The sequence below is a fragment of the Canis lupus genome, chromosome 23 (assembly GCF_011100685.1).
Source record: "Canis lupus familiaris isolate Mischka breed German Shepherd chromosome 23, alternate assembly UU_Cfam_GSD_1.0, whole genome shotgun sequence".
Taxonomy (NCBI): domain Eukaryota; kingdom Metazoa; phylum Chordata; class Mammalia; order Carnivora; family Canidae; genus Canis; species Canis lupus.
Genome location: NC_049244.1, coordinates 27,848,200 through 27,861,508, shown reverse-complemented (window position 1 = coordinate 27,861,508; position 13,309 = coordinate 27,848,200). Strand labels below are relative to the sequence as shown.

The following is a 13,309-nucleotide window of genomic DNA, read 5'->3' as shown; positions in this document are numbered from 1 at the left end:
GTAACTTTATTTCCTGTTTTTTTTTTAATAGGGGCTACGATTTATCCAACTGAAAAATCCTTGGAGTCATTTACGTTGGAAAGGAAGATATAGTGAAAATGATGTAAAAAACTGGACCCCAGAGTTACAAAAATATTTAAACTTTGATCCTCGCACAGCTCAGAAAATAGACAATGGTAAATGTATCTTCTTAATCTTAATACCATACAATCTTTAAATAACACACTGTAACAATACGAAATGTACCTAACTGAAGTCATTTATCATTAAGACATTTTATAGATTAACAGACATCTAATTTTCAGGAATATTTTGGATTTCATGGGATGATCTCTGCCAGTATTATGATGTGATTTATTTGAGTTGGAATCCAGGTCTTTTTAAAGAATCAACATGTATTCACAGGTAACTTACTTCCATATTTCAGAATATACTTTATAGTAGTCTCCACTTTTTTCACATGAGGTATAAGGATTAATTTATGAAGACTAGCATTCTCTTTGTCATGCCCACAGATGACTACCATGTAATAGTTATTTGTTTATATGCTATCTTGGTTATGCCAAAAAAATTTTAAGCAATAAAACAAAAATCCTGATAACTTAATTGTATTGGAAACACAAAACTTTTAAAAAATAGTGTTTTAGCTCAATGAGAAATTTAATTACTACTTTCTTTGTTGACTTTATCTTTTAGTACTTGGGATGCTAAGCAAGGACCTGTGAAAGATGCCTATAGCCTGGCCAACAACCCCCAGTACAAACTGGAGGTGCAGTGTCCACAAGGGGGCGCTGCCGTTTGGGTTTTGCTTAGTAGACACATAACCGACAAGGTACTGATCCCTTCTTATATATCCCATACAGAAACTTTAAAAAATATTAGACCAAGATATGTAATTCGGTCATCAGCCTGTTTCATTTATATAGGTGCTTGAAAATAAGTGTTGCATTACATAAATGAATATTTCCCCTAAGGACGTTTATATACTTAAAATTTTGAAGAAAAACGTGAATTTTTGCTTGTCAGTGAGGATTTTGAGGTTGACTATGTATGCTTTAGGTCTTAAGAATATTAACATTAGGGGCACCTAGGTGGCTCAGTCAGTTAAATGTCTGCCTTCAGCTTCTTTGAAGGGTCCTGGGATTGAGCCCCATATCAAGTTCCCTGCTCCATGGGGAGCATGCTTCTCCCTCTCCCTCTGCCTGCCACTCCCCATGTGTGTGCGTGCTCTCTCTCTCTCTCTCTCTCTCTCTCTCTCTGTGTCAAATAAATAAAATCTTCAAAAAAAAAAAAAAAGAATATTGGGACGCCTCAGTGGCTCAGCAGTTGAGTGTGTCTTTTGGCTCAGCAGTTGAGTGTGTCCTTTGGCTCAGGGTGTGATACCAAAGTCCCTTGGGATCAAGTCCCACATTGAGCTCCCTGCATGGAGCCTGCTTCTCCCTCTACCTGTGTCTCTGCCTCTCTCTGTGTGTGTGTCTCATGAATAAATAAAATCTTTTTTAAAAAATTAACATTAAAATACTCTGAAGGGGGTTTAGAAATGTTAAATCATTAGACCTGATTCCTTAAAGGGTGACCATAATCTTAATAGCCTCAGAGTCTTATTTAATATATTACTTAATACAATGTGGGCATCCATTAAAATGAGTCTAATTCAGAAAAGTATTTTTTAAGTAGCTGAAATGCTCTTAAAATTAGAATTTTTTCCCCTACTTAAGAGCATTTTGAGCCCATTTTCCTAACTCCATTGGATTCTTTGTACTTTCAGGATGACTTTGCAAATAATCGAGAATTTATCACAATGGTTGTATACAAAACTGATGGAAAAAAAGTTTATTACCCAGGTATGTTTACTAGATAGTCATTCAAACAAACATTAACATTTTTATTTGCCTGATTAAAATGTCATTTCATGTAGATAATATGCAGAAATAATGCTGATAGACTAATAAACAACGTTGAAACAGACGTATTGGTATTCACGCTACTTTTATGTTTTGTTTTGATTTGTTTCTAATATAGAGATTTCAGGTACTTGGAATCCCTATATTCTTGGATATTGCTGTCAGAGTAGTATTTCTAAAATTTAAATCCTATCTTTTTTTCTGATCAAAAATTCTCTGGTTTTCCATGGACTCCTGGCTAAAATCTCAGTTCTTTGGCATGGTTTGTTAGACTTTTGGTATCCTGACCTTAAACTTCCTGTTGCCTTTTATCTCAGGCCCATCCTTTCATAGTACACTCAGTGAGGTACTGGCTACTCCGGGAACACACTATGCCCCTGCTTCCCTTCTTTTCATACAGTTTTTTCTCCCAAGTGTCTCTATCTTCCCTGTTCTCTACCCACTTACTCCTTTTACTCTATTCTGTGTAATAAACATGGTTAAGATTCAGCTTATATGTTATTTCCTCTCTGATAAACTTTCTGCCAGGTAAAGTGTATCTTTCCCTCTGCAGGGCTCCTGAGGCATTTAACATACTGTATTGAAACCACTTTGCTTTCACGTGAAAAAAAGTTTATGACATACTAAGTGATAGGAACAATTAGTTTATGTTCTTGTTGGAGAGATAGATAAGAAAAATACCAGATAGTGATATGTGAGTAAAGAAATAAATTAGGTCGGGTAGCCCCGGTGGCGCAGCGGTTTAGTGCCACCTGCAGCCCGGGGCATGATCCTGGAGACCCTGGATCGAGTCCCATGTCAGGCTTTGTGCATGGAGCCTGCTTCTTCCTCTGCCTGTGTCTCTGCCTCTCTCTCTCTCTCTCTGTCTCTATGAATAAATAAATAAAATAAAATTTAAAAAAAAAGAAATAAATTAGGTCATGTGTTAGTGACTGGTTTTTGGTTGGGTGACCCTTGGATGGCCTCTTTGAGAAGGGTTACATTGGAACTCTGAGTGAGAAAAGGAATCAGTCATGCAAACAAATAGAAGGAAAAGCATTACAGGCGGAGGGAAGAACAAGTGCAAGGACTCTAAAATGAGAAAAAGAGTATTTCTTAGAAAAAAGGCCAGGAGGCCTGGGGTGGTAAAGTATCAAGAGGTCAGAAAGGGTGTGCAGGCTCAGATTACATGATGTTCTGTAAGCCACACGAAGGGTTTGGATTTTGTTCTAAGTGTGACAGGAAATCTTGGAGAGCCTTGATCAAGAAAATGACATTATATAAATTTCTTTTAAAGGACATTCTTTGTAGAATATATTGGAGAGGGGGGAAAATGGAAGCAGAGAACCAAATTAGTGATTTTATTTGAGAAAGAATTTAGCATAGGAGTGGAGTGGAGATGATGCGGAGTGGACAGACTTGGGTTTCAGTAGGGTTGTCAGGACTTGAGTTGATATAGGGGGCAAAGAGGAATCAAGATTGATTTCTGGTTTTTTGGCTCAGTTCATAAAAAGTTGCTGTAACATTTATTGAGATGGAATAAGAGCTGGTGGCAGGCAGAGGAGCAATTTTGTTGTGAAATAAAACCAAAAGCTAATTTTCGGTTTTGTTACATTTCAGATACCTGTTAGATACCCAAGTGTAGAAAATAAGGAAGCAATTGTATTTTTGAGTAGAGTTCTGAGATATGGTCAGGATTATAGATACAAATTGAAGAATCAGGGGTATATAGATACCTTTTGAAGATAGGACTGTATACATTGCCAGTGGAGAGAATTGTAGGTACAAAGATGAACACCCAGGACCTGACCCTTGGAATCAGGCATCTTAATGTTGACAGAGGGAAAGTTACTGTAGAAAAATTAGAACAAAATACCTGAGGAAATAGAGTAAGGTTTTACATGACACGAGGGAAGACTTTCGTGAAGGAAAGAGTGGGCAACTGCATCTATTGCTATTTCAGAGGTAAGATTAGGTTAGAAAAGAAACGATTGGACTTAGCATCCTGGCAGTCATTATTGACCTTAACAAGAACAGAATTAGTGGAGAGGTGGGCTTAGAAGCCCAAGTGGAGTGGACTGAGGAGAGAGTGAGAGGTAAGGAAGCAGTTATTGACAGTTCTTTCAGAAGGCACAAAGAAAGTGGTTTTGTTCAGTCTTGTTTTATTTAATCAAAGGAAAACATAGTATTTATTACCCCCATTACACTGGTGGGAGATATGGGTGGGACAGCCCTGATACTTGTCAGGTAGATATCCCTTGATATTCCAAAATGAGCATGGCACATAGTATTCCAAGGATTAAAGTTAAATTAGCCAGATTTTCCATTTTTCATATATTGGCTACTATACAATAAAAAACCCACAAATATTATGAGTATATATTCCTAGCATTAAGATGTTTAAATCGGTTTTGAATTTCAAAAATATTTGTTACCCTTTTTATTTGGATTTAAAAAAAAAAAAATACTCTCACATTATAATGATACTGCCTTTTCAAGGAAAAAGTAGTTTCTGGTTTATAGTTTTATTTTCATCATAACACTCTGAGGTGAATTTAAAAAACATTCTTACATCATTCCCCCCAGACTGAACTGAGACGCAGGTTAGAAACCTTGTCCAAAATCACAGATATGCCCCCCTTCTTTTTCTCTTCATACTGGATCACACCACTCTAAACATTAGAGACCTATTATCTGTTTGAAATACTAAAACGTTTAATTTTTCCAATTGATTACATTATAAATATTCAGTGTTCCTAAGTAAGCTAAGTGATATAGCACTGACTTTATTAAATGACATGTAGTAATTAACATGCATGAAAAGATTTTAATTTTTTTTTTTTTTTTTTTTTTTTATTTATGATAGTCACACACACAGAGAGAGAGAGAGAGGCAGAGACATAGGCAGAGGGAGAAGCAGGCTCCATGCACCGGGAGCCCGACGTGGGATTCGATCCCGGGTCTCCAGGATCGCGCCCTGGGCCAAAGGCAGGCGCCAAACCGCTGCGCCACCCAGGGATCCCGCATGAAAAGATTTTATTGTATTGACTTTGATGAGACATCAGAGAATATATTAGGTAGCATTGTTTGTGATAGCAAAATATTAGAAATATCTGTCAGATTGTATAACTAATGGGGGTATAAATAAGTCATATTTATATGATGGAATATTATACAGGCAGTGTTAAAAGGAATAAACCATCTCTATATAGAACAACATGAATCTTAAACATGTTGAGTGAAAAATGAAAGGTTTAAAATAAGACATGTGCTATCCTTTTTTTTTTTTTTTTTTTTAGCTCTATGCCCGTAGAAATAACATTTGTTTTTAGGAATGTGTGTGTGTTAAAGTCTGAAAAGATGCCCATTAATCCATCAGAGTGAAGCACAATAAGACTAAGGGTAGTGTTTAAAAGGGACTTTGTTTTATAAAGAAGCTAGAATGACCAAAAAAAGTGTTAATTTAGTTCTGAATGGTGGGGTGTTTAGATATATTTTTATGTACCTCTTTGTGTCTAAAAAAATTTCCCCAAAATTAAAAAAAACAGTCTACTTTAAAATCCTCTGTTGGAGAAAATGTAACATAGGCTAATAGGAATTATCTTATACCTCATTGAATGTATTCCAAAATATTGCATTTATTTATTAGAGATTACTTAAAATTTTAAATTGTTTAATTATAAAGTTTTAAGTTGAAATTTTTAGGACTGTTATATTTTAAAGATAGAATCAAGGGGGGAGGGATGTCCGTCCATTTAATTTTTTTTCCTATCATGAACAATAATACTTTAAATTTAAAAACTACAGGAACTAAATTTAGTGTCCTTTTCTGTAAACCTACTTACTTGTAGGTGACCCGCCTCCATACATTGATGGCATTCGAATTAACAGCCCTCATTATTTGACTAAGATAAAGCTGACCACACCTGGGACCCATACCTTTACATTAGTGGTTTCTCAGTATGAAAAACAGAATACAATCCATTATACTGTCCGGGTGAGTAAACAAACCAACATACAGCAACAGAATATAAGAGTACAAAGTATATAATGTGCTCTGCTTCATAAGTGAGATTAGGTATGGAAAAAACTTATATCTGAAAATTGATCTCTGTAAATTTTTGTGTCTGTATGTTTATCAATTCAGTATTAAATTATGATACTTGCAGAAAGTAATGCTTTTGAAAAGTCATGTTTTTATTTTGAATGTTATACTGAATGAACATCGTAGTTTTCAGAGCAAGCAGTTAAGAACTCCTTTCGCCTTTGTAATAATTTGACTTAAAAAACACAACTTTGAACTTAGTGAAAGGAAATCAGTTGCCTGTAAACATATTGCTCTCACGTAGCTGCGCAGATTTTTTTGTTTGGTTGGTGGGTTTGGGGGAGGGAGGAAGGTTATTGTAATTTTGTTCTGCATAGGGTTTTTTCCCAATACATCAGCAAGGAAGCTCGATGAGAATAGATTTTTAGGGATATTGGGGTACTGCTTCTACCCCTTTATTCCTTCAATGCAGAAATCAAGGCCTATGGAGTTTGCCCTGAGTCATACATAGTAGCAGAGAAAGCCAGGACAAGAACCCTAGCTACTCAATTCCCAGTTCACTAAACCTGTGTACAGAATAATGACTTTTATATGTGCCAACTGATTTTTCAGTCTTCCAGTATATTCTTTTATCACTTTGCTGTTTTTATAAGTATAAACTTTATCACTACAATAAATTTTTTTTTCAATCTAGGTATATTCAGCCTGCAGCTTTACTTTTTCAAAGATTCCTTCACCGTACACCTTATCAAAACAGGTAAGAGAATCCTTTCTCTGGGTCATAATCTCAGAGAACTCTTTGAATTCTTTGCCTTTTTCTCCTTTTCTTATTTTATTCTTCACATTTAACAATCTTTTACAAAATAAAAACGTTCTGGACTTGACAGTAATACAAAGGAAATGTAAGTGGTCTCCAATCTGGGTTGGAATACAAGATCTTCACTGAACAACATATAGTGATTCTGTGGAAAGAAATAAAGTTCAAAGAAAGAAGATTATACAAACTTTGGTCATTAGGGAAGGGTTCATCATGTAGATGAACCTTTATAGTAGACTGAGAGACTGTTTTTGCAGGGTGGGCTAGATGTGTAGAGGGAAATTTGAGGGAGAATTCTTGGCTCCCTTGTCAAATATTAATTAATTGATTTATTGCTGGGCTCTTTATTCTGTTTGTTTATATGTCTGATTTTATACTGTGTCGTATTGTTTTGATGAGTATAGCTTGAAATCAGGAAGTGTGTTATCTACTGCTTTTTCTTTCTCAGGATTTCTTTGGCTACTCAGGGTCTTCTGTGGTTTTATGTAAATTTTAAGAGTGTTTTTTCTACTTGTGTTTTAAAAGAAAAGTCATTGGAATCCTGATAGGGATTGGACTTAATTTATAGATGGCTTTTGGTGTATTGACATTTTAACAGTATTAACTGTTTTGGTCCATGAACATGGGATACCTTTCCACTTATTCTGTTACCTTCAATTTCTTTTATTAGTGTGTAATAATAGTTTTGAGATGACAGCCCTTTTACCCCCTTATATTATTCCTAAGTATCTTATTGTTTTTGATGTTACTATAAATGGGATTGGTTTTTCAGAAAATTCGTTGTTAACATAGAAATGCTACTGTATTGCATTTGTTGATTAGATCTAACGGTTTTTTTTTTTTTTTATTGAGACTCTTTAGGTTTTTCTAAATATAAAATCATGTCATCTCTTTACTTCTGACTTTCCAGTTCCTTTTTTTTTTTTTTTTTACTTTCCAGTTCTGATACATTTTCTCTTTCTTGTGTGATTGCATTAGCTAGGATAGGAGTGGTAAAAGTGGACTTCCTTGTCTTGTTCCTGATCTTAGAGAAGAAGCTTTCAACCTTTCATCATTGTGTATGATGTTAACTATGAGCTTGTCACACGTGGCCTTTATTACGTTGAAATATGTTCCTTCTGTGCCTCATTTCTTAGGGAAGAGTTTTATCATGAATGGATGTCGAATTTTGCCAGATGCTTTTTCTGCATTTGTTGAGATGATTTTAAGATTCTTTTCATTTGGTCTGTTGTGACATACCACACTGGACTGATAAGCATATGTTGAACCATCCTTGCATCTCTGGGGATGTCAGTTATACTTCATTAAGCTTCCTTAAGGATTGTTCTGCCTTCCTTGTGTGACAGTTCATAGATCTCCATTTTTGTAGGGTTATTGGAGTAGTATTTGGTTTTTTGGTGATATTGTATTTACCTGATTTTTTGTGATCCTTGGTTTTTATGTTTGTAAATCTGTACATTTGGGTAATCAGGCTCCTTTACCAGGCTTTTCAGCTTTGCTGTGGCAGGGACAGTTTTCCACTAGTTAGCTTAGTTTGGGTTTCTGGGTGTGTCTGCTGGTATTGTCCTTGGGCAGATGGGGGACCTGCCGTGATGGTCTGTTTTTGGACAAGGTAACTGTTAGAATTCTAAGGATGGGGATGATGGTTGGTTCACTAGCTGAGAATAGTTGAGTAGGACCGCTGGCTTGGCCCCTACCCTAATGAGGCTAAAACAGGCTGCATAGTGGCTTAGATTCTCTGGTCAGGCTTACTACACAGGTCAGGACATGGTACTGTAGTCAGTAGTAGGTGGAGCTGTGAATTCGTTTCCCTGTGTTGGTGGGGCAATAGGACAGGACCCAGGAATAATGCAGCTCATTGTGTGGGGACTTGAACTGAATTCCCTAATCAGGTGAGACCACTGGTTTTGCTCTGCAGATGGGGCAAACCCACAAGCCATGCTCGTTGTTAAAAGCGCTATCAGCAGGGCATTTAGGTTACGCAGCTTCCCACATGCTCTGGTTAGGTTCCCTGGTCAGACAGGCTGAAGGCTGTATTCAGTATGAGTGGGCCCACAAATCAGATGCCCTGCCTGGGCTCAGCAGGAGAAGCATCTCTTTGTTGTCTTAACACAAGCCCGCCTACACCCTAAATTCCGAAACCAAACAGGGCCACTGGCTTTACTCTGCAAACTGTTGGTTCTGCCTGCCTCTTGGATAAAGCACCACTAGCGTGCACAGCAGCCAGTAGTTGACCCCCTTCTGGTCAGATGGGGCTGGAAGGCACTCTCCATAGCAGTTGGGGCTGACTCAGCTCCTTGTCTGTGTGTAGACAATCCAAGCTATAGGGCTGGCAAAACTCATATTTGAGTGTCCGAATCAGGCAGGTCTGTACCCCACCAAGTTCCCTGGTCAGAGCGTGTTCTGAAGTTGGTTTCGCAGATAAGCAAAGCCACTGGTTGGGATTACTACTTGGGCACCACAGGTATGAATTCAGTCTGCTGCGGTCCATGCCAGGGGAGTTGGTGCAAACCCCACCCCCTTCTCTGCCCCAGATTCCCCTGCGATCCTCATCATGTGAGGTCAGGATAGTGGCTTCTGCAAAGCAAGCCCACAAGTCTTGGCGGGGGCGGGGGGGGGGTTGGCTGGTTTGTCCTCTGGAAGAATGAGCAGCTCAGGGAAGACCTCTCCACCCGGTGCTGTGCTGGCCTGGAGACAATGCAGTCAACATGTAGCTACTTCTCTTTTCCTTCTAATACAATCATCTGTCTTGGTCTCTGTGGTACAGAGGCTGCTTCTGCCTCATTCCCATGTTTAGGATTTTCTCAGTCGTATCCTCTTCTTGAATTGCTATTAGCTATACTCATGAAGGGAAACAAAGCAGGAGGAACTTTTATTGCCATCTTGGTGACATCATTCCCTTTTTAAAGTCTTTAAAGTAGAATTGGAGAATGGGAAGTTTGTTAATACAAAAACTTTGTTTTATTAGATTAATGGAAAGTGGAGTGGCCAGAGTGCTGGAGGATGTGGAAATTTCCAAGAAACTCACAAAAATAACCCCATCTACCAATTCCATATAGAAAAGACTGGGCCATTACTGATTGAGCTAAGAGGACCAAGGTTTGTGATTAAGTAACTTTCTTAGTATCATTAAAAATGAGTTTAGTAGGATAGGGTTTTGAAATACACCTATGCACATACGGGCACTTGATTAATGAGAAACATGGCATTGCAGAGGAGTGGAGAAAGGGTAGTCTGATGAATGAATGTGCTTCAATAATTGAATATCCCATGCACCAAAAAGGCAAGTCTAAAAACCTCTTGTAGTTGGGTTACTAATAAAGAAAATATCTTAATGACTTCAGGATAAAGAAAAATTTAAGACACATTGATTGTAAATATGCAACGTTTGTTTAAAAAAAAAGTCAGCAATTTAAAAAATAAAAGCTCGACTAGGTGTGTCATAAGAGGAACAATCCAAAATGACTAATAAACTGTTGTAACAACCCAAGTGTTCATCAGTGGCATTGAGTCAGAGTCCTGCACAACAATTAAAATAAGTAACTACCCACAGCATGATGGATAAGTGTTAAAAACAATGCTGAGCAGAAGCCAATACACAACAGAACACCAACTGTACGAGTCCACTTATATGAAGTGATGAGCGGGCAAAATGAATCTATTATATAAAGATGCACACTTAAGTTGTCAGATCATATAAAAGCAAGAACGTAGGGGAGGGTGTTGGGGAGTAAGTGAAATAGGTGAAGGGGATTAAGAGGTACAAACTGCATAAAATAAGTCAGAAGGATGAAAAGTACGACAGAGAATATAGTCAATAATGTTGCGACGTATGGTTACTAGGTTACTACACTCACTGGGGGAGCATGAAGTAGAGAACTGCCAGATCACTGTTGTACACACCTGAAACTAATCGAACATTGTATGTCAATATACTTTTTTTTTTTAAGGACAAGAAAGTGTTAAATGTTAGCTGTGTGGGGACAGGAGCTGTAATCAGAAAGGCACATACGGGGACTTCTATGGTGCCGAGGGGTTGATCTAGGTAGTGATAACCCATGTGTTTACAAGTTATTTAGGCTGTATGTTGTATGTACATTGTGGTTCGTTTCTTAAAGAGGTTTAAACAATAAAATTAGTACTAACAAATAAAACTAGGCTTAATTTTGCCTCTTTACAAACTATTTCAAAAACTAATAATCCTTTAGATACAGTTAAGCTATTTTTCTAGTTTGATAGGTGAAATAAGGTATCTGGTTGTTCTTTTGTAGTCAATTTGTACATAGACTGAAGTAAAAGTATTTGATGAGGTGTGTCTTTGGCTATTCACGTTTTTTTTACCCATTTTTCTCTTGGAATTGTCATGGTTTTCTTAACTATAATATAGCATGAATAAGGAATCTGTATCACATTTTTACAAGTATTTTTCCCAGATCATAATTTTTTTTTTTTTTTCACAGAGAAAAATTTTCATTTTAAAGTAAGTTCAGGTTTATTTTGCTATGGGCATGAAATCATACCCCAATATCAAATTTTTACCGTATTTTTTTTTCTAGTTCTTTTTGTGGTATCTATATAGAATGGTATTTTTATAACAATTTAAGTTCTTCTTTCTTAATTTGTCACCTCATCACCATTTAAATAATTCTTCCTTTCCCTACTGATTTGGAATGTCATGTCTACTATAATATGCTAATTACTTCTAGATTCAGATTTTATTTCAGGGCTTTCTCCTTCCACTTTTTCTGCAAAGACAGTATTTTTTTCATTTAAATTTAGCAGTATTCTCTCAGAGCCCGTGGTAAAAATACAGTTTCTTCTAAAGTAAGTTTAATGCTAATCTTCTTAGCTTCAATTTAAAAATATAAATGATGTCTTGTAGAATTAAAGTAAAAATAGCATGTTTCAGAGGGGTTTCCTCCTCCTAAAACTTTAGAAAGCATATATATCTGCATTTTAGGTGTGTATTTGAGACTACTTAATAACAGTAATTGTTTCTTTTTATTGCTAGGCAATATAGTGTTGGATTTGAGGTTGTAACGGTGTCCATGGTGGGAGATCCCGGTCCCCATGGCTTTCAGAGGAAATCTAGTGGTGACTATAGGTAATGTTTTCATTTTAACTGTATCTAATTTATACTTTACTTTTTGTGGCATCATCTTCTGTAAACTTTGTTCTCATTTTTCCCCCTCTACATATAGGTGTGGGTTTTGCTACTTGGAATTAGAAAATATACCTGCTGGGATCTATAATATCATTCCTAGTACTTTTTTGCCTAAACAAGAAGGACCTTTTTTCTTGGACTTCAATAGTATTATCCCCATCAAGACAACACAACTTCAGTGATGCAGCTTTCGGCATTTACTGGATTTTTATACTTACCAACATCAGCTCTTCGAATAAGAACAGAAATTGTCAGGACACAAACAGAACAGAATGTTCTAAAAATGTTACAGTGGGATCTGGTGCTCGGGTCACTGTGTTTAGAATTATATATAGTCAAAATTACTCTAAATCACGCAGAAGTACTGTTTACATGGTTTTGTGTGTATAAGGAGTTGGTTTGCATTCAGGGGCCACATTGCATAAACTGTGGAGGATTAAAGGCTAGACTCAGCGCTCCGTGATGCTTTTGCTAAAAGAGAACGGAGACCAGATAAGGGACATGACGTACCCCTCACTGGGTGGAACAGTAGGCTGGTATAATATTCTGAAATATTTATATTTGTCTTTTGGCAGAGCATGTTGTAAGTTAAACCTGCTTGTGTTGTGACTCTACTGTACATCTTGGGCAGCTAATTACCAAATGAATCATGTCACCGTAACAGATTTTAATTGTGTTATGATTTTTGATGTTTGTTGCCCAGGTGTCATGAAAGAATAAAGCTTTAAGAAATGTTTTAAAACTTAGTCAACAATGAAGGTTGTTGAACTTAGGTACCTGTTTCCCATTAACTCATGTAAAGAGAACAGATATATTCATGATTGCAATTATTTTTTACCAGGCTGAATGAAGGTAGTAATCTGAGACACTGAAGATACTACAATTTAGTTTGTCTTTTAAAAATTGCTCTTATGGTAACACTGAAGATACAATTGAAAAATATGTTCATTGAGGTTGTATTTGGAGAAACTGCCAAGATACCACTGCCATGTATAAATTCCCAGTTTACATAGAAATCCATCAGAGTAACGCTCAGAATTTTAAACATCTGAAAATAAGGTGGAATTTTTCATCGTCTCTACTTTATAATTATCACAACTTATTTTGTATTTCTACTATCTTTAATTGAAATAAAATCTTTATACTTACGGAAACTGCATAGTTTAACCTAGAGATTATTAAAGGGCTTCATCTAGTATGTTCCATCTAAAAACTCATTATTTACATGACAGGCTTCAACAGGCCTGTTTTATATTCAGAATACTGATTCCACTTTGGTAAATACTTGGTTTCAATTTTAGGTGGATTAATTTTCTATGATCCTTTAGAGAAAGATTTAAACACACAATTAGAACCTTTAATGGAGACCTACATATGAACAATTTGATACTGAATTCTAT

General features: G+C 36.5%; 1 protein-coding gene across 2 annotated transcripts in view; it reads left to right on the top strand.

Moving 5' to 3' along the window:
• Nucleotides 1–13,063, top strand: part of CAPN7 (calpain 7) — a 41,569-nt gene extending 28,506 nt beyond the window's left edge. The window contains exons 13-21 of one of the 2 annotated variants that reach the window (XM_038570792.1): nucleotides 32–176; nucleotides 306–405; nucleotides 697–832; nucleotides 1,769–1,844; nucleotides 5,735–5,880; nucleotides 6,623–6,685; nucleotides 9,714–9,844; nucleotides 11,757–11,849; nucleotides 11,947–13,063. In XM_038570792.1, coding sequence (XP_038426720.1) covers nucleotides 32–176; nucleotides 306–405; nucleotides 697–832; nucleotides 1,769–1,844; nucleotides 5,735–5,880; nucleotides 6,623–6,685; nucleotides 9,714–9,844; nucleotides 11,757–11,849; nucleotides 11,947–12,091 — 1,035 coding nt within the window. In that variant the 3' untranslated portion in view covers nucleotides 12,092–13,063. The remainder of the gene's footprint in view (nucleotides 1–31; nucleotides 177–305; nucleotides 406–696; nucleotides 833–1,768; nucleotides 1,845–5,734; nucleotides 5,881–6,622; nucleotides 6,686–9,713; nucleotides 9,845–11,756; nucleotides 11,850–11,946) is intronic. The other variant, XM_038570793.1, reaches the window with a different exon arrangement.
• Nucleotides 13,064–13,309: the final 246 nt, after the last annotated feature.